Genomic DNA, 19,659 nt, shown 5'->3' on the forward strand with positions numbered 1-19,659 from the left:
GTTGACGCCCCCCCATGCAGATGGGGAGCTGGGGGCTCGAACCGGGATCCTTGTGCCGGTCCTTGCACTTTGTACCATGTGTGCTTAACTCGCTGTGCTACTGCCCAGCCCCCTTGTTTTGTTTTGTTTTGCTTTGCTTTGCTTTGCTTTGTTTTGCTTTGCTTTGCTTTGCTTTGCTTTGCTTTGCTTTGCTTTGCTTTGCTTTGCTTTTGTTTTCCCAGTTTTGTTCAGGTCTGCCATATGGTGGTGCTAGGGATTGAACCTGGGATTGCAGCTCAGAACCTCGGGCTTGAAACTCTTTTTGCATAACTATTATGATATCTCCCTACTTTTTTTTTTTATTCCCTTTGTAGCCCTTGTTGTTTTATTGTTGTGGTTATTATTGTTGTTGTTGTTGGATAGGACAGAGAGAAATGGAGAGAGATGGGGAAGACAGAGAGGAGGAGAGAAAGATAGACACCTGCAGACCTGCTTCACCGCCTGTGAAGCGACTCCCCTGCAGGTGGGGAGCCGGGGCTCGAACAGGGATCCTTATGCCGGTCCTTGTGCTTTGCGCCACCTGCGCTTAACCCTCTGCTCTACAGCCCGACTCCCCTCCCTACCTTTTTTAAATATTTATTTATTTATTTCCTTTTGTTACCCTTGTTGTTTTATTGTTGTAGTAATTATTGTTGTTGTCATCGTTGTTGGATAGGACAGAGAGAAATGGAGAAAGGGAAAGACAGAGAGGGGGAGAGAAAGATAGACACCTGCAGACCTGCTTCACCACCTGTGCAGCAACTCCCCTGCAGGTGGGGAGCTGGGGGCTCGAACCAGGATCCTTATGCCAGTCCTTGCACTTTACACCGCCTGCACTTAACCTGTTGCGCTACCGCCCGACTCCCTCTAGCTCTTTTTTTTAAATATTTATTTATTTATTTTATTGGATAGAAACAGAGAAATTGAGATAGGAGGGGAAGATAGAGAGAGGGAAAGAAACAGAGAGACACCTGTAGCCCTGCTTCACCACTCGTGAAGCTTTATCCCTACAGGTGGGGATCAGGGGCTTGAACCTGCATCCTTGAGCATGCTTAACCAGGTGCACCACCACCTGGCCCCTCTCCCTAGCTCTTCATCTCCTCTACCTAATGCCTTCTTTCATTCACTTCTTCATTTTCTTTTCCTTTATTCCCTCTTTTTCTCTTTTCTTCCTTTTAGATAGAAGCAGACAGATAGGCAGAGAGAGTAAAGAGGATCACAGCTCTAAAGCTTCAGTGGAATCCAGGCTCGAGTCTGAGCTGTGCCCCTGGCAAAGCAGATATCTCTTCTCCATCTCTGTCTCTCTCTCTCTAAGTGAACTATTTCATCAGCTCCATCTCTTCATTTTTATCTTTATGTGTCTTGTAATCCCAAATGTTTACTTATAGGTTATGGGATCCTGCATTCTCAGCAGGATATTCACTTGTGAATGGTACTGCTCTCTGAGTCACTATTTCCCAAATGCCCATGGCCTTGGTGAGCCTGCTTGACCTCTTCCTTCATCCTAACAGCCCTGTTTGTCCAGAACTTGTCTTTTCTTTCCTTTAGGTGCCCTGAAGGGCTCTTCTTCTACTCAAAGATCTTTAGAAGTATCAGACAACAATTCAGCAATCCCTGGAATAAGGAAATATAATCAAAACTCTTGCAGCTCAGTGAAAGTCCGATAGACTGGTCAGTTGTAACTTCTCCTTCCTGAATAACAGGGACCCTGCCCTCGAGTGCTCACAGGAGTGTCCCCCATCCAGAGATGCATAATGCTCCTAAAATCAAGATGCCCACATAGGGGAACAGAGGTCAGGAAGTGCAGAGGGGATCAGCAAGGATCAGGAGATGGGGAGGAAAGCCTGACCTGAACAGCAGATCTAGGAGGCTAGAGAACACAGAGGACCTGGTACTGTGAGTAACCAGTGGTCAGTGGGAGCAAAGATGCTGGAACACAGACTCCACCACAGCAGGGTGGTGGCTGGGGCGAGAGGAAAAGGCTGACAGTAACGAGGTGACCATCCGCTGTGGCTTGCTTGTCTTTCCTAAGGAACTTTGATAATGTTCTAGCTCCAACCCCTTTCATAGGATGTGAGATCATCTACACGGAGGTTCTTTGAGCTGAGTTGGGAAAACAACACATAAACCTGTCATAGATCTGAAAACCTGTGACATTCTGTCAGCTGGGACTCAGGTCCCCAAGGGCCATGTCAGCAACTGACTTGTTCAGACTGAAAGCCAGAATCCAAGCTGCCAGCTGTGTCACTATTGAGCCCCCGTTTCTCCAACCCCTGGTGAGACATGCTTGCCAGGAACAGAGGAAAGCAGCATTGGAAGCAGCTGACCCTTCTCTCCTCTGCCAAGGAGATGCCCAGGACAGATAGGCAAGAAGGCAGCAGCTGCCTTTCCTTCTTCTAGCGTTTGCCGTCGGCTAGGAAGGATCGTCAGTTTCCCCAATGAATGGGTAGTCACGGGATGCACCACGGGAAGGTCGATCCAATGCAGCTGCCTTTCCTGACCCAGATAGTCTCAGAATTCACAGGTTTGACTGGCAAGAACTGAGATCTCTGAGGTCAGACTCCTTTTATTTTTCCTTCTAGCTTCACAAATAGTCTAAGACTATGCTCAAAACCAGCCACCTCATCCCCACCTCCCCACCTCCCCTCCTCCTGGCCTTGGTGTTTGTACAAATAAGCCCAAGTTTATTTTGAGAGTGGATGCCCTTCATTGCGGGGTGATTTTTTTGGGAAAAACAGTGCTATCTCTGAGAAGTAGGTGTTAGCTTGGACCTTAAGCCACCAGACAAGGGCTGCCAGGGACCTCCATAGGAATTGCTTCTGGCAATGACCACCCTGTTGCATGATTTGCTCAAGAGATTAGACACACTGGCCTAGAAATTCTAGTGGGGAGAGTTGACTGCTGCTAAAGTTGTCAACACGGAACGCAAGCATGAGGTTTCTGGTCTTTGCCTCAAGGAAATGATACAGACATGGGAATAGACATGCTTAGAAATATGAAAGAATGGGCAGGGGAGACAGCATAATGGTTATGCAAACAGACTCTCATGCCTGAGGCTCCAAAGTCCCAGGTTCAATCCCCTGCACCACCATAAGCCAGAGCTGAGCAGTGCTCTGGTGTTTCTCTCTGTCTCTCTCTCCCTCACTCTGTCTCTCTCCCTCTGCATCTCTCTCTCTCAAAAAAAAAAAAGAAAAGAAATATGAAAGGAATCTTAGTTTAGGATGTGATGAAGCTCTCTACCTCTCTTAGCTTCTGCTCTAGGACAGGGGAGAAACAACTGCAGCGTGAGCATGCGCTGATGAACAGTTAAAACAGAGCTGAGCTTTTGGGAGTTGCATCCTTGCCCGGAGTCTTACTCTGCAAGAGGTTCTGTGACTCTTTTTGAACAAAGAAATCTAGTTTGTTGTTGTTTTGTTTTGTTTTTTGCCTCCAGGGTTATCACTGGGGCTCGGTGCCTGCACTACAAATCCACTACTCCTGAAGCCTTTTTACTTTTTCCTTCAATTTTTTTGATAGAATAGAGAAGGGGGGGAATAGAGAGGGAGAAAGATAGGCACCTGCAAACCTGCCTCACTGCTGTGAAGTGACACCCCACCCCCACAGGTGGGGAGCCAGAGTCTCAAACCAGGATCCTCGTGAGTGGTCCTTGCGCTTCGTACTATGTACACTTAACTGGTGCGCCACTGCCTGGCCCCCTCTAGCTGTGTTCACAGACCTTGCCCCACCCCTAACCCCTAGGATTGTGGTCAGCACAAACTAGAGATGTTGCAAGGAAAACTTTGCCTCACGTGGGCTGGGGCAGAACACCTAAGTCCTGGGGACCAGTGAGCAGTTTATACAGATGTTCATGGAAAGCTACAGAAGGGTCCTGATGAGAAGAATGTCACAGCCTTGGTAAATATCTGGTTTCCTAGGCATTTGGAAACAGATAAAGGTTGCCTGGCCAAGTAGGAGATCATATGTTTAGAAAAGAAAAAAAAAAATGATTTGGTGAAAGAACAGAGCAAATGAGGTCAGATATTCTACTACTGAATCCTAGATCTTATATCCTTCCTGGATGAGTCTATCCATCAACTTCCTCAAGAGCCAACATCCTCACTAGTAGGAAAAGGATGATTGTATTGTACAGAGTTGCTCGCAGATCAAAAGCAATCATATGTAGGGAAGTGCCTGGATAAGGGATGTATCTGTGGTTTGAACCTCAGAATCCTCAGCATTAATTTTGGATAGGAAATAAATCAGAAGTAACCACTACCAATTTCCAGCCAAACAGGAGAGCAGCAGACACACAGCACAATTTATTATTGCTGCTTTGAGAGCAGCCAGCTGTGCTCCTTACTTTTGTGAATTATTGATTCCTGGAATCTTTTGTGACATTTTAGTATAATTTCTTCCCTTTTTTTTTTTTGTTATTTGGAATTTCCAGGTTATTTTCAGGAGAACCATACAGCTCCCTATTAAAATTCAGCTTTCTCTAACATTAGGAAATCTATCAAGAGAAACATGTCTTTTGAATTTAAGCCACTGTGATTAGCCTCTTATTCTGAAGAGCTGTATTGAGTCTAAAGCTCAAAAAAGCCAACCCTTTTAACCAACAACTGTGACCTTGGAGTTAATAAGCTAATGTGATCTGGCTGGCTCCCTTTTCTCATGTTTGGGTTCATACATTACCATTAACTAATTGCCTTTGGCAACTTAAGACAGCACTCATCTTTCTGCCTCTCCTGAGCTTTTTAGTCTGTGGACCAGATACCCAGGACCACATAGTCATTGATCAGTGAAGAGCTTCTACTCTCATTCCACACCCAGACCAGATGTCTCCCCAGTGCAAGAATTGTTTCACTGTGCTGGAAAATGTATCTTGGATACATTTAAGAGAGAAGAGGGTTTCCTAATGTCCCAAGACAAGCATAGGTTTCTCAGCTCTCTGATTCCGGTGTGCCTCTATAATGTGACTGGGTCTGTGGAGGAGACGCCTTTGACTCTCCCAGCCTGCGGTGTGCATAGGTCCATTGCACTGGCACCCTGCCTCCAGACTAGCTGCAGATGGAGCAGAGATTACTAGAATATACTGTTTTTTAGGGACAAAGATGGAAAGGCAATATGTGTGTGTGTGTGTGTGTGTGTGTGTGTGTGTGTGTCACATAGTAAGCAGGAAACTTGAGCACAGACAGCTTTTATACCCATAGCAGAACACTGCTTCACCTCTCTTGAAGCTTGCCTCCATGCAGCATGCAGGTGGAGACAAGGGACTTGAGCCCGTGTCCTTACACATTGTAGCATGTATCTGTCATGGCTGCATCAACACCAGGTTCCCAGATTTCATCCACTGTAAAATCTTAGACTACCACCCATCTTGTTACTATTCATATCTTCTTTTTATCCTTCTTCGCCTATTCTTCCACTTCCTCCCTTTGAGAAAGGGATCTGGGGATGGGAGAAAAGGGACTAGAATGTAAACCAGAAAGAAGCCTTATTTCAGATCTAGGACAAAACATGTTCAAAGTGAGTCTGTGATCGCTTGTGTTAAAACAAAGAGACATTATTAGAACAAGTGGATTTTAGTCAATGTTTCCTTTTTTATAAATAAAAAATTTAATAAAAAAAAGAGAAAAAAGAACAAGTGGATTATATTGAAAGGACATAGGAGTCAACATGAAATACTTCTGACCGATGATGAGAAAAATGGAAAAACCAGGGTGTGCTATGGTACATACAGTTAAGCACTCACAGAACTACGCACAAGAGGGGATCAGGCAGTGGTGCAGTGGGTTAAGCGCATGTGGCGCAAAGCACAGGGAGCCGTGTAAGGATCCTGGTTCGAGCCCCCCGGCTCCCCACCTGCAGGGGAGTCGCTTCACAGGCGGTGAAGCAGGTCTGCAGATGTCTATCTTTCTCTCCCCCTCTCTGTCTTCCCCTCCTCTCTCCATTTCTCTCTGTCCTATCCAACAAGGACATCAACAATGGCAATAATAATAACCACAACGAGGCTACAACAACAAGGGCAACAAAAGGGGGGGGAAATGGCCTCCAGGAGCAGTGGATTCATGGTGCAAGCATCAAGCCCAGCAATAACCCTGGAGGAAAAAAAATTTTAAAAAAAGAACTACGCACAAGAATATGTGCAAAGATACACACAGGGATCCAGGTTCGAGCTTCTGCTTTCCACCTGATGAGGGGGTGCTTCACCAGTGGTGAAAAGGGTCTGCAGGTGTCTGTCTTGCTATCTCTCCCTCCCCTTTCAATTTCTCTCTGTCCTATCAAATGAAAAGGGGGAGGGGAAATGCCACCAGAAGCGATAGATTCATATTGCCGGAACCAAGCCCCAGTACAAAAAAAAAAGGGGGGGTGGAGGTAGTGTAGTAGGTTAGGTGCACATGGCACAAAATGCAATGACCAGTAAAGATCCCGGTTCAAGCCCACAGCTTCGCATCTGCTGAGGGGTCTCTTCACAAGCGGTGAAGTGGGTCTGCAGGTTTCTATCTCTCTCCCCCTCTCTGTCTACCCTTCCTCTCTCCATTCTGTCTGTCCTATCCAACAACAATGACATCAGTAACAACAACAATAAAACAACAAGGGCAACAAAGGAGAAAAGGATAGCCTCCCGGAGCAATGGATTCGTGGTACAGGCACCGAGCCCCAGCAATAACTCTTGAGGCCAAAAAAAAAAAAAGGAGGAGAAGGAGAAGGAGAAGAAGAGGGAAACCCCTTAATTGAAATATCTTATATACATACATATCAATGAATAGGTTCATAATGACATGTGACAAAAAACCAGCCTTCATGCACACGCACAGGCATATGCACACAGCCACGCAACAGACTTCACTGGGATCTCATAGGAAGTATTCCCTATCCAAAAAATGAAAGAATGAGCATTATTTTGCTTTTTTGTACAACGTGCACTTCCGAATAACCAAACAACACTAATGGAGGAGAGGAGAATTCTTTTACCTTTATTTTGTTAGTAATAATTTAACAATGTCTTGCAAAATTATAAGATTTCAAGGATCTAGTCTCACACCCATGCATGGTTGTGTAAATCACTGGACTCTCATATCTTCTACACCCCAATAACTACCATCATTCCCACAAAATCTTAGAAAAAGTTTGGTTGCTTTTTTTTTCTTTAGCCATTTGTGTTTCATATAATGTAAGAAGGGAACAATTGGGAGTCGGGTGGTAGCGCGGCGGGTTAAACGCATGTGGCGCGAATGAAGCAGGTCTGCAGGAAGCAGGTCTGCAGGTGTCTATCTCTCCCCCCTCTGCCTTCCCCTCCTCTCTCTGTTTCTCTCTGTCCTATCCAACAACAATAACAACAACAAAGATAATGATAAAACAACAAGGGCAACAAAAGGGGAAAAAGTACCTCCAGGAGCAGTGGATTTGTAGTGCAGGCACCGAGCCCCAACAATAACCCTGGAGGCAAAAAAAAAAAAAAAAAAGAAAGGAACAATCTGTGTTTCCTTTATGTTTCCCATGTCCTTTGGATGTATGCCTACAAATGGTATTGCTGGTTCATATGTTATTTCCATTTTTATTTTATTTTATTTTATTTTATTTTTATTTTTCCCTCTGGGGTTTTCGCTGGAGCTCCGTGCAGGCACTACGAATCCACTGCTCCTGGAAGTCATTTTTCCCCCCATTTTATTGAATAGGAGAGAGAGAGAAATTGAGAGAGGAGGGGGAAAGAGAGAGGGAGGGAGATAGAGAGACACACCTGCAAACCTGCTTCACCGCTTGTGAAGCATCCCCTTTGCAGGTGGGGAGCTGGGGACTCAAACCTGGATCCTTGCATGTGTCCTTGTGCTGGTACTATGTATGCTTAACCGGGGGCACCATGGCCCAGCCCTCTCATTTTCATTTGTTCTTAAGGACTTTTCACGCTATTATTTTTATAGAGGATGCGCCAGTTTCCATCCCCTCCAACAGTGCATTAGGGTTCCTTTTTTTGTACTTCCTTCTTTTAAATATCATTATTTGTTTATTTGTTCATTTATTTACTTCTGATAGAGTCAAAAATTGAGAGTAACGGAGGAGATAAGGAGAGACACCTTCAATATTGCTTCACCACTCACAAAGTCCCCCTTCTGCAGGTGGGGGACACAGGGGCTTGAACTCAGGTCCTTACATAAGATACAGTGTGTGCGCTCCCATGTGTGCCACCCCCCAGCCACCCACTCCCTCATTTTTCTCCACTTCCTAATACTTGTCATTTTCTATATTGTTGATGTAAGCCATTCTCAACAGGTATGAGATGATGTCCCATTGTGGCTTAATTTGCATTTCCCTAATGATAAATGATATACAACATTGTTTTATTTTTATTGGGTAGACACAGAGATCAATAGGAGAGAGGGAGATGGAGGGTGAGCAGTAGCACACTGGGTTAAGCGCACATAGTATGAAGCACAAGGACCCGAGTAAGGGTCCCAGTTGGAGCCCCTGGCTCCCCACTTGCAGGGGGTCGCTTCACAAGTGGTGAAGCAGGTCTGCAGGTGTTTCTCTTTCTCTTCTGTCTCCTCCTCTTCTCTCAATTTCTCTCTGTCCTAAGTGGATTTGTAGTGCAGGTACCAAGCCCCAGGGATAACCCTGGAGGAGAGAGAGAGAAAGAGAGAGAGAGAGAGAGAGACCTGCAGCACTGCTTCACCACTCGTAAGCTTTTCCCCTGCAGGTGGGAACCAAGGGCTTGGGGTCCTTGTGTACTGTAACATGTATGTTCAACCGGGTATACCACCACCCGGCCCTTTAATTTCTTTCAGATAAAATAGAAAGGAAAAACAAATGGCTACCAGGAGTGGTGGATTCATTGTGCTGGCACCTAGCCCCAGCAATAACCATGGCGGCAATTAATACAAAATTATTTTAATTTTAAAAAGAAGGGGGGTAAAAAACAAATAAAAAACTAAGGAAATTAAGTGTTTTCTTTAAAGGCCATCCTTTTCACTATAGGGAAAGAGGGCTGAAACTCATCTCCTGTTCTATCGCCCAAGGCAAAATCCTAATTACAGAGGGGCCTTCAAATTCCTCTCAGCTGGGAGCATTTGTTAAGCAGGCTTCATTAACCCCTAAGTGAACAGACCTGGCTGCAAGGTCAGAAGTGCTCTTACCTCTTGTGGCCACACGGTGTCACTGTGGCACTTCATCCCACCCTGCCCCAATGGGCCTAGGCACCTTGCAGTTTAAACCTTGACCTGAACCCCCAGAATTGAATTGTATTTCATATCCAGAGAATCATAGGTTCCACTCAACTGTGTGGCATATCAGAACCAGTCATTTATTCTACAAAACAAACAAACAAAAAACCCACCCTATTATATGGCTGGCACCATCTTTTTAAAAATTTATTTTGATTTATTTTAGTGAGAGAGAGAAAGAGTGAAAAAAATATACAGAGAAAAAGCAGAGCACTGCTCAGCTCTGATTTATGATGGTGTGGGGGTTGGACCTGAGACTTTGGAGCCTCAGGCATGAAAGTCTTTTTGCATAACCATTATGCTATCTCTCCTCCCTTCCTGGCAGGCACCAACTAAAGGATTTGGGATATATAAAAACCATCATTATGGGGGGTCCGGCAGTAGCGCAGCAGGTTAAGTGTACATGGTGCAAAGCACAAGGACCAGCATAAGGATCCCAGTTTGAGCCCTCGGCTTCCCACCTGCAGGGGAGTCGCTTCACAGGCTGTGGGCTGTGAAGCAGGTCTGCAGGTGTCTATCTTTCTCTCCCCCTCTATCTTCTCCTCCTCTCTCGATTTCTCTCTGTCCTATCCAGCAATGACAGTAATAATAATAACAAAACAAAAAGGGCAACAAAATGGGAAAAATGGCCTCCAGGAGCAGTGGATTCATAATACAGGCACCGAGCCCCAGCAATAACCCGGGAGGCAGACCCAGTTGACTTGGAACCCATGGGTATTTGACCTAGTGGGATGGCTGCACTCAAGATATGATGAGCTTTTAAATTAGTGTGGGGTGGACTTAGTCAAGCTAGGGTGCCAGAGTTTTATTTAACAAAACAAATTGTTTAGGTTTAATACTTCGTGCCTGCCATGCAGCGTTAGGATTTATAGTCACCTTCTGGAAGGTGTAAAATTCCAGGCTTTCTTGTAGTCAGGCCCTCAGATTTATAACTATATATTTTTTTCATTCTTCAATTCATAAAATCATCTATACTTTATTTCTTGTATTCTTTATTTTCATGTCTGCTTCTGTCCAATCTGTTCTCTGCTTTCCCATTCCTATTTTTCCTTTCCCACTTCTGCCAGTTCAGAAACTTCAGTGATGGCGGCAGGCAGTAGTGCAGCAGGTTAAGCGCCTGTGGCGCAAAATACAAGGACCAGCGTAATCCCGGTTCGAGCCCCTGGCTCCCTACCTGCAGGGGAGTCACTTTACAGGTGGTGAAGCAGGTCTGCAGGTGTCTATCTTTCTCTCCCCCTCCCTGTATTCCCCTCCTCTCTCCATTTCTCTCTGTCCTATCTAACAACAAAGACAAAGATGCAAAAACAAGGGCAACAAAAGGGAAAATAAATAAAATATTTAAAAATATATAAAAAGAAACTTTAGTGACCTGTTTTAATACCCTAAAATGTGAGTTTCTCTGGTTCCTCAATTCTAATCTCATATTTTTCAAAATTATTATTGTTATTTTAATTACCAGAGCACTGATCAGCTCTGGTTTATGGTGGTGCAGGGGATTGAACCTGAAACTTCAAAGCTTCAGGCATGACAGTCTGTTTGCATAACCATTATGCTATCTACCCTTGCCCATCAAAATTATTTTATAAAGCCTCTTGGACCATTAGGAAAATCTGATGGTGCTTGGGAATGTTATCTCACCCTTCAAACCCTTTTCTCTGCTTCTAAAGTATATGCTGACTTTTCTTAGTATTTTCCCATTTGGTGCTCTAAGCACTTACTTGTCTCTAAAGTTGAGTCCTTAATTAAATTTTGACAGGTAGTAAAGTGTAGTTTGACACTGTTAATTTGTTTATTGAGTTCAGTGAAAAGATTGGCAAACGCTAGAAGAAAAAGTGAAAAGATTGTTGATAAGTGATGTTGAGAGTTATAATGCTTTATACAAATAAAGAACATTCTTGTTAAGTTTCAAAAAAATCATTCTTTCCACCTCAACAGGCCCTCAAACTGGGGGGGCATTTCCTGCAGACACCTCCAAGTCCTTTACCGGAATGCAAGCCTTATCCCTCACTGTGATTTTTGTTTGTTTGTTTCTTTGGCTGGTTGGTTTTGGTTTTGTTTTTCAGGGGGGTGGTGTTCTCCTCAATCTGAACTCACTTCTTCGCCTATTGGGAGTATATCAGAGGGGAGGCTGAATTTGACTGAGCCATGCACACATGTACACACACAGAAATGGCGTCTGAAGCAGGACTTCCTGCTCTATGCAAAAGTGATCTTTCTACAGAAATCAAGTCATTTCATAGGTTTTTTTTTTTTTATTATCTTTATTTATCTGTTGGATAGAAACAGTCAGAAATCTAGAGGGGAGGGAAAGATAGAGAGGGAGAAAGACAGAGAGAAACCTGCAGCCCTGCTTCACCACTCATGAAGCTTTCCCCCTACAGGCGGGGACCAGGAGCTTGAACCTGGCTCACTTGTGCACTGTAACATGTGCACCACCAGACCCCAAGTCATTCCGTATTTTAAAACTACACTATCTCATTTAAAACTGAGACATCCGGCAGGGATAGATAACATAATAGTTATGCAAACAGACTCTCATGCTGGAGGCTCCATAGTTCCAGCTTCAATCCCCCCACATTACCATAAACTAGACTTGAGCTGTGCTCTGGTTAAAAACAAACAAACAAAAAAAAAAACTTAAAACCAAGACAGCTCCCAGCCCACAGTAAGGTTCAATGTACATACACACACACACACACACACACACACACACACACACACACACACACACACACATTCACAAACATTCAGTGATGGGTTGAGCCTGCAGAGAGTGACACCTCACTGATACTAGTTTCTTGCCCACTTTTCTAGCATGTGTGTTAGCCCACTGCTGTGCCAAGTACCACACAGAACAACCTTAAGTTGCACACAAACCGCTGGAGATCTACCAATGCCAGCTGTATCCACCTGGGATGGCGCCTGAGATCCCATCCTGCACCTTGATACACTCCTTGGCTATGCCAATGCTTCTGGTCAGGCAGGACGGCACTTCGAGTTGCAAGATACAGTGTTTTGTTTTGTTTTTGTTTTGTTTTTTCCTCTTCTAACAAAGTTGCGATAAAACCTTGCCCCCCCACACACACACACTATGGACATCTAATCTTTGACAAAGGGGCCCAGACTATTAAATGGGGAAAGCAGAGTCTCTTCAACAAATGGTGTTAGAAACAATGGGTTGAAACATGCAGAAGAGGGGAGTCGGGCTGTAGCGCAGTGGGTTAAGCGCAGGTGGCGCAAAGCACAAGGACCGGCATAAGGATCTAGGTTTGAACCCCGGCTCCCCACCTGCAGGGGAGTCCCTTCACAGGCGGTGAAGCAGGTCTGCAGGTGTCTATCTTTCTCTCCTCCTCTCTGTCTTCCCCTCCTCTCTCCATTTCTCTCTGTCCTATCCAACAATGACAACAATAATAACTACAACAATAAAACAACAAGGGCAAAAAAAGGGAATAAATAAATAAAATAAAATATTAAAAAAAAAGAAACATGCAGAAGAATGAATCTGAACCACTGTATTTCACCAAATACAAAAGTAAATTCCAAGTTGATCAAGGACTTGGCTATTACACCACAAACTATCAGAGACGTAGAGGAAAATATTGGCAGAACCCTTTTCCGAATACATTTTAAAGACATCTTCAATGAAATGAATCCAATTACAAAGAAGATTAAGGCAAGTATAAACCTATAGGACTACATAAAATTAAAAAGCTTCTTCACAGCAAAAGAAACCACTATCCAAACCAAGAGACCCCTCACAGAATGGGAGAAGGTCTTTACATGCCATACATGAGACAAGAGTTTAATAACCAACATATATAAAGAGCTTGCCAGACTCAACAACAAGACAACAAATAACCCCATCCAAAAATGGGGGGAGGACTTGGACAGAATATTCACCACAGAAGAGATCCAAAAGGCCGAGAAACACATAAAAAAAAATGCTCCAAGTCTCTGATTGCCAGAGAAATGCAAATAAAGACAACAATGAGATATCACTTCACTCCTGTGAGAATGTCATACATCAGAAAAGGTAACAGCAGCAAATGCTGGAGAGGGTGTGGGGTCAAAGGAACCCTCCTACACTGCTGGTGGGAATGTCAATTGGTCCAACCTCTGTGGAGAGCAGTCTGGAGAACTCTCAGAAGGCTAGAAATGGACCTACCCTATGATCCTGCAATTCTTCTCTTGGGGATATATCCTAAGGAACCCAACACATCCATCTAAAAAGATCTGTGTACACATATGTCCTTAGCAGCACAATTAGTAATAGCCAAAACCTGGAAGCAACCCAGATGTCCAACAACAGATGAGTGGCTGAGCAAATTGTGGTGTATATATACATAATGGAATATTCCTCAGCTGTAAAAAATGGTGACTTCACTGTTTTCAGCCGATCTTGGATGGACCTTGAAAAATTCATGTTAAGTGAAATAAGTCAGAAACAGAAGGATGAATATGGTATGATCTCACTCTCAGGCAGAAGTTGAAAAACAAGATCAGAATAAAAAAAAAAAATACAAGTAGAACCTGAAATGGAATTGGCGTATAGCACCAAAGTAAAAGACTCTGGGGTGGGGGTAGGTGGGTAGGGAGAATACAGGTCCAAGAAGGATGACAGAGGACCTAGTGGGGGTTGTATTGTTATATGGGAAACTGGGGAATGTTATGCATGTACAAACTATTGTATTTACTGTTGAATGTAAAACATTAATTCCCCAATAAAGAAATAAAATAAAATGTAAAAAAAAAAAAACCTGGCCCCTTTTCTGCTATTGTATTTTCAGGGAAAGGCAGGTAAGGGTGAAATGTTGCTATATTGTATTTCATAGTGTCTAAGATGCCTCATGAAATACAGCCTGCTTGCAGAGATTCTTATATACATAACACACACACACACACACACACTCACTCACTCAAAAATGTATGAAATGCTGACTTCCCTGGGAAGATGACATCACCATTGTGTCCTGGAACCACACCTCTCTAGAGCCCTACCCCACTAGGGAAAGGTAGGCACACGCTGGGGATATGGATTGACCTGCCAACACCCATGTCCAACAGAGACAATTACAGAAACCAGACCTCCCAAGCTTCTGCACCCCATAAAGAATTTTGGACCATACTCTCAGAGGAGTAAGCAATCGGGGAAGTAAATCAGAGAGCTCTGTAGCCCCATTCCACCAGGACCCAAAACGTAGGTCACCAAGAATCTTGTTTTTATACCAGCAATGAAAGGGAAGCAAATTTGGAAAATACCAGAGGAAGCCAGGCACTGTTCCTCTTATCTGAGAGAGAAGAGGGGAAAAAAAGAAAGATACTTGGAAGTAGTATTAGGTATAGGGGTGAACTAGGAAGGGAGGTCTCTAGGAAAGGAGGTCTCGAAACTTTACATCAGGCTCAACCTGACGCTGTTGACTGGCTACGGAAGAAGGGCAAACGCTAGAAGACGAAGAAGGAAGGGAGTGAAGGGGGGCTGGGTGGTTACACACCTAGGTAAGTGCACACATTACAGTGCACAGGGACCTGCGTTCAGGCCCTGGTCCCCATTCACAGGAGGAAAGCTTCACAAATGGTGAAGCAAGTCTGCAGGTCTGTCTCCCCCTCATCTCCCTCTTCCTTCTAAATTTCTCTGTCCTGTAAAGTAAAATAAACAGTTAAAATTAATTTAATTAAAAAATAAAGGCAGGATCATTGAAAAATAAGTATATATATATATATATATATATATATATATGGAGAGAGAGAGAGAAATAGTTATAGAATCAGCTCATACTGGGAAAACTACTGTTTTCCAATGGAGGGATGGGACACAAAACTCTGGTGGTAGGAACTATATGGAATTATACCCCTATTATCTTAAAATTTTGTAAATCAATATTAAATCACTAATAAAAAAGAAGACAAAAAATTAAGAGTGCATGAAATGGGTTGGGTAGACTGCATAGTGGCTATACAAATTACTTTCATACCTAAGGCTCTGAGCTCCCAGGTTCAATCCCCTGCACCACCATAACTAGAGCTGAGCAGTGCTCTGCTAAGAATAAGAAAAAGAAAAAAAAAAAAAAGTTCATGCCCCAGCTCCCCACCTGCAGGGGAATCACTTTGCAAACAGTGAAGCAAGTCTGCAGGTCTTTCTCTCCCCCTCTCTGTCTTCCCTTCCGCTTTCAATTTCTCTCTGTCCTATCCAACAACAGTGACAGCGATGACAACAATAACAATGAAAACAACAAGGGCAACAAAACGGGAAAAAATGGCCTCTAGGAGCAGTGGATTCGCAGTGCAGGCACCGAGCCCCAGTGATAACCCTGGAGGCAAAAATAAAATACGGGGGCCAGGTGGTGTCACACCTGGTTAAGCGCACACATTACAGTGCACAAGGACATCGGGTCAAGCCCTGGTCCCCACCTGCAGGGGAAAACCTTCACAAGTGGTGAAGCAGAGCTGCAGATGTGTCCCTTTCCCTCTCTATCTCCACCTCCCCTCCCAATTTCTCTGTCTCTACCCAATAATAAATGAATATTTAAAAATAAAATAAGAAAAGGAAGGCAATCTAAAATAAGGCAGCAATGGAGTTTAATGGTTAAATGCTTGGTTTCTGTTCTCACTGTTCATTACTTTTTTATTATTATTTTTTATTTAAGAAAAGATTTTATTTATCTTATTAATGAAAAAGATAGGAGGAGAGAGAGAAAGAGCCAGACATCATTCTGGTACATGTGCTGCCAGGGATTGAACTCAGGACCTCATGCTTGAGAGTCTAGTTCCTTAATTGCTGTGCCATCTCCAGGACCACCATTCATTACTTTTTGTGGTCTTAGATGAGTTGCTTCCACTCTGTCAAACTGAATTTCCTCACCTCGAATATGGCACTAACCCCTAGGGCTGTCTGGTTAATGATACTGACCCAGCCCTCTGCTGAAACAAACAGAAAATCCACTTTTCTATTCTCTTTGCTATCCCATGCCTCTCTGAAATAAAATAAGCAGGTCCAAAAGTTCAGCCCCATTATGGTTTAATATTTAACTTTTGATCTGTGTGCCTGTGGAATTATATTTTTCAAGAATGTGTATTACTTGTGTAGAATAAACGTTTTTAATTAGTGGGGGAGGTAAGTCTTGGATCATTGCTCAAATTGTGCATTAGTTTTTGCCGAGGGGCCCAGCAAATCTTAGTGAAAATCGTGGTGGCCTTCAAATGTCACAAGTATACGAACATCCTGCTAGGTTTCTGGGGGAAATCCATGAAGAAGGAACCAGCTGCAGCTAATAATCAGGGCAAAAGCCTCAAGTTGCAAAGCACAGCCCTGGACAGGGACAAGGACAGGACTCATAGACCTCTTCAAGCCAGACACCAAAGCAAAGTGTTACAGCAGCATCTGGGTCTTTGTTTTTATGTGTTGGTTTTGTTTTTCTCTTCATGACCTGCTTATGGAATGTACTGTGCTCTGTACCCAGAACAGCAAAAGTCAGCTTCTCCTGAGGGTTTCTCCTATGTGTGGGGGAAAAGGGGCGGGAGTAAGGAAGCATGTGTAGCCATACTTGTTGACGATAAATTTAAAATGCAAACAACCAACCAAAAAAAAAAAAAAAAAAAAAAGCAAAGCCAGGAAGTAGCTCACCCAGCAGAGCTCAGACCTTACAATTCACAAAGACCTGGGAAGGAGCACTCAGCTATTACATGGGAGCCCCTGCACAGGGGCCACTTCACAAGTAATGGAGTAGTGCTGTGGTGTCTCTCTCTCACACACACTCTCTCACCCTCTATATAAAAAAATAAAAGTAGGCGGGGGTCAGGCAGTAGCCCAGCGGGTTAAGTGCACATGGTACAAAGCGCAAGGACTGGCAGAAGGATCTCGGTTTGAGCCCCCCCCCCCCCCCCCGGCTCCCCACCTGCAGGGGAGTCGCTTCACAGGTGGTGGAGCAGGTCTGCAAGTGTTTATCTTTCTCTCCCCCTCTCTGTCTTCCCCTCCTCTCTCCATTTCTCTGTTCTATCCAACAATGATGACATCAATAACAACAACAATAATAACCATAACAACAATAATACAATAAGGGCAACAAAAGGGGAAAAAAAAATAGCCTCCAGGAGCAGTGGATTCATGGTGCAGGCATCAAGCTCCAGGAATAATCCTGGAGGTAAAATTAATTAATTAATTAATTAATTAAAGTAAAAGCAGGACTCTTCCCCAAGTATCTTCTTTATGTGCTCCAGTTGGTGGGATTTTATAAATGCCAAGAATGTCCTTGGAGGAGGGGGAAAACTACAGAGCAGTGGGGAGCTGCAGACCGGAGCTGAGAAAGATTGCCCTCAGGGTGTTCTAGAAGCATCCAGTCTGACTGCTAACTTCTCCTTCACATTTGCTCACTTCCCAGGTGACCTTGTACAAGGGCTCTGACATGGAGGACTTTGGGTTCAGTGTTGCAGACGGCCTGCTGGAGAAAGGTGTCTATGTCAAAAACATTCGCCCAGCAGGGCCAGGAGATCTCGGTGGCTTAAAGCCCTATGATAGGCTCTTACAGGTAAGGCCTCAGGTGTTCATGAATTCAACTCTTCAGAACCTGCCTTGACCAATGCCCCACCTATCCTCCTCTCCCTCCATCTTCCTGTGTCTATTTCCCAACAGATCGACTTACTAAGAGCAGAGCTAGAGCCTTCCCCATTACTTTCCCATTCCCTACTAGATAGGGCTTGACATCTCAGTATCATACAGATCTGAGATTCAAAAAGCAAAGCCTTATAAACTTCACAGAATGGTGTTGTAATCAGATTCAGCTGTCATCAAAGCATGGGACTGCATTGATTGGATTCTGAAGGCACGTTTGCTGAAGCAAGCTGTCATCCATTAGATAATTAAAAACCCAATTCTGGTGATTATTTTGACCATGTCAATAGAACAATTAGTCTTGTCCCAGGAGTATTGAACACTTTCATTTTCAGTAGATTCTCTAATGTTTGCTGAGTGAATAATTATGGACAAGATACTTACCCCCTAAAAATGTTTTCTTCATTTTTAAACTAGAGCAATACCCATTTCCATGGAAGCTGAAGCAACAAAAGTGGATTCAGATGCAAAGAAATAATAAGAAAGCTTTGGGGAGCAGGCACTGGAGCACCCAGTTGAGCACACACATTACCATGCAAGGATTTGGAATTCAAATCCCCAGTTCCCACCTCTGGGGATGGGGGAGCTTCACAAATAGTGAAGCAGGGCTACATGTGTCTTTCTCCCTTTCTTCTCCTTCCCTCTCAATTTCTCTGCCTCTTAAAAAAACAAAACAACAACAACAAAAAAAACCTTTTAGACTTTGAATAATGGCATATTTATAAGTTAAAGAAAGAGAACACAGGGGACCAAGTGGGGACACATCTAATTGAGTGCACATATCGCAAAGCACAAGGACCCAGGTTCGAGCCCCCAGTCCCACACCTGCAGGGGAAAAGCTTTGCAAGTGGTTGCAGGTGTCTCTCTGTCTCTTTCCCTCTCTGTCTCTCCTTTCTGCTTGATTTCTGACTGTCTCTATCCAGTAAATAAATAATAAAAAAATTTAAAAAGAAAGAAAAGAAAGAGAACACAGTATGACTATGGATGAACTGGAGCAGGGTGGAAACAGAGAAGAAATCAAGGGGGGACCAGGCTGTGGTGTACCGGGTTAAGCGCACATAGTACAAAGAACAAGGACCCACTCAAGGATGCCGGTTCAAGCCCTCAGTTCCCCACCTACAGGGCGGTTTCTTCACAAGCCATGAAGCAGGTCTGCAGGTGTCTCTCTCTCTCTCTCCCTATCATCCCCTCCTCTCTCAATTTCTCTCTGTCCTACCCAATAAAATGGAGGAAAAAATGGTCGTCAGGAGTAGTGGAGTCATAGCGCCTATACAGTGCCCCAGCCATAACCCTGGAGGCAAAAAGAAGGAAGAGGAGAGGAAAAAGATGAAGAAGAGGAAGAGGAAGGGGAAGGGGAAGGGGAAGGAGAAGAAGGAAGAAGAAGAAAAAAAAGGAGGAGGAGGAGAAGGAGAAGAAGAAAGAAGGAGGAGGAGGAGGAGGAGGAGGAGGAGGAACCAAATAAGCAGAAAGGCAAGACACAAGGGGCCAGGTGGTGGCGCACCTGGTTGAGTGCACATGTTACAATGTGCAAGGATCCAGGTTCAATCCCCTGGTTCCCACCTGCAGGTGGTGAAGCAGGGCTGCAGATGTCTCTCTGTCTCTCTCCCTCCCTGTCATCCCCTTCCCTCTTAATTTCTACCTGTCTCTATCCAATAAATAAAGATAATTTAAAAAAATTTTTTAAAAAGAAAGGAAGGCAAGACACCTGTTTCATAGCTGAGTCTGAATAACCTCCCCCACCCCCACCCCGCTGCCCTGCCCTGCCCCGCCCTGCCCCACTCACATTGCCATAGAGCCCACTGGAAGTCAGCGGGCACTTTGGGTCTGTTACTTGAAGAG

The 19,659-nt window shown here is 44.1% G+C and overlaps 1 protein-coding gene across 4 annotated transcripts in view; it reads left to right on the forward strand.

Annotated features, from left to right (window-relative positions):
* GRIP1 (glutamate receptor interacting protein 1) overlaps positions 1-19,659 on the forward strand; it is a 795,045-nt gene that overhangs the window by 772,204 nt on the left and 3,182 nt on the right. For all 4 annotated transcript variants that reach the window (XM_060194981.1, XM_060194983.1, XM_060194984.1 and 1 more), the window contains one exon: positions 17,591-17,737. In XM_060194981.1, the coding sequence (XP_060050964.1) occupies positions 17,591-17,737 (147 nt within the window). The remainder of the gene's footprint in view (positions 1-17,590; positions 17,738-19,659) is intronic.

This window comes from Erinaceus europaeus, chromosome 7, assembly GCF_950295315.1.
Source record: "Erinaceus europaeus chromosome 7, mEriEur2.1, whole genome shotgun sequence".
In the NCBI taxonomy this organism is placed as follows: domain Eukaryota; kingdom Metazoa; phylum Chordata; class Mammalia; order Eulipotyphla; family Erinaceidae; genus Erinaceus; species Erinaceus europaeus.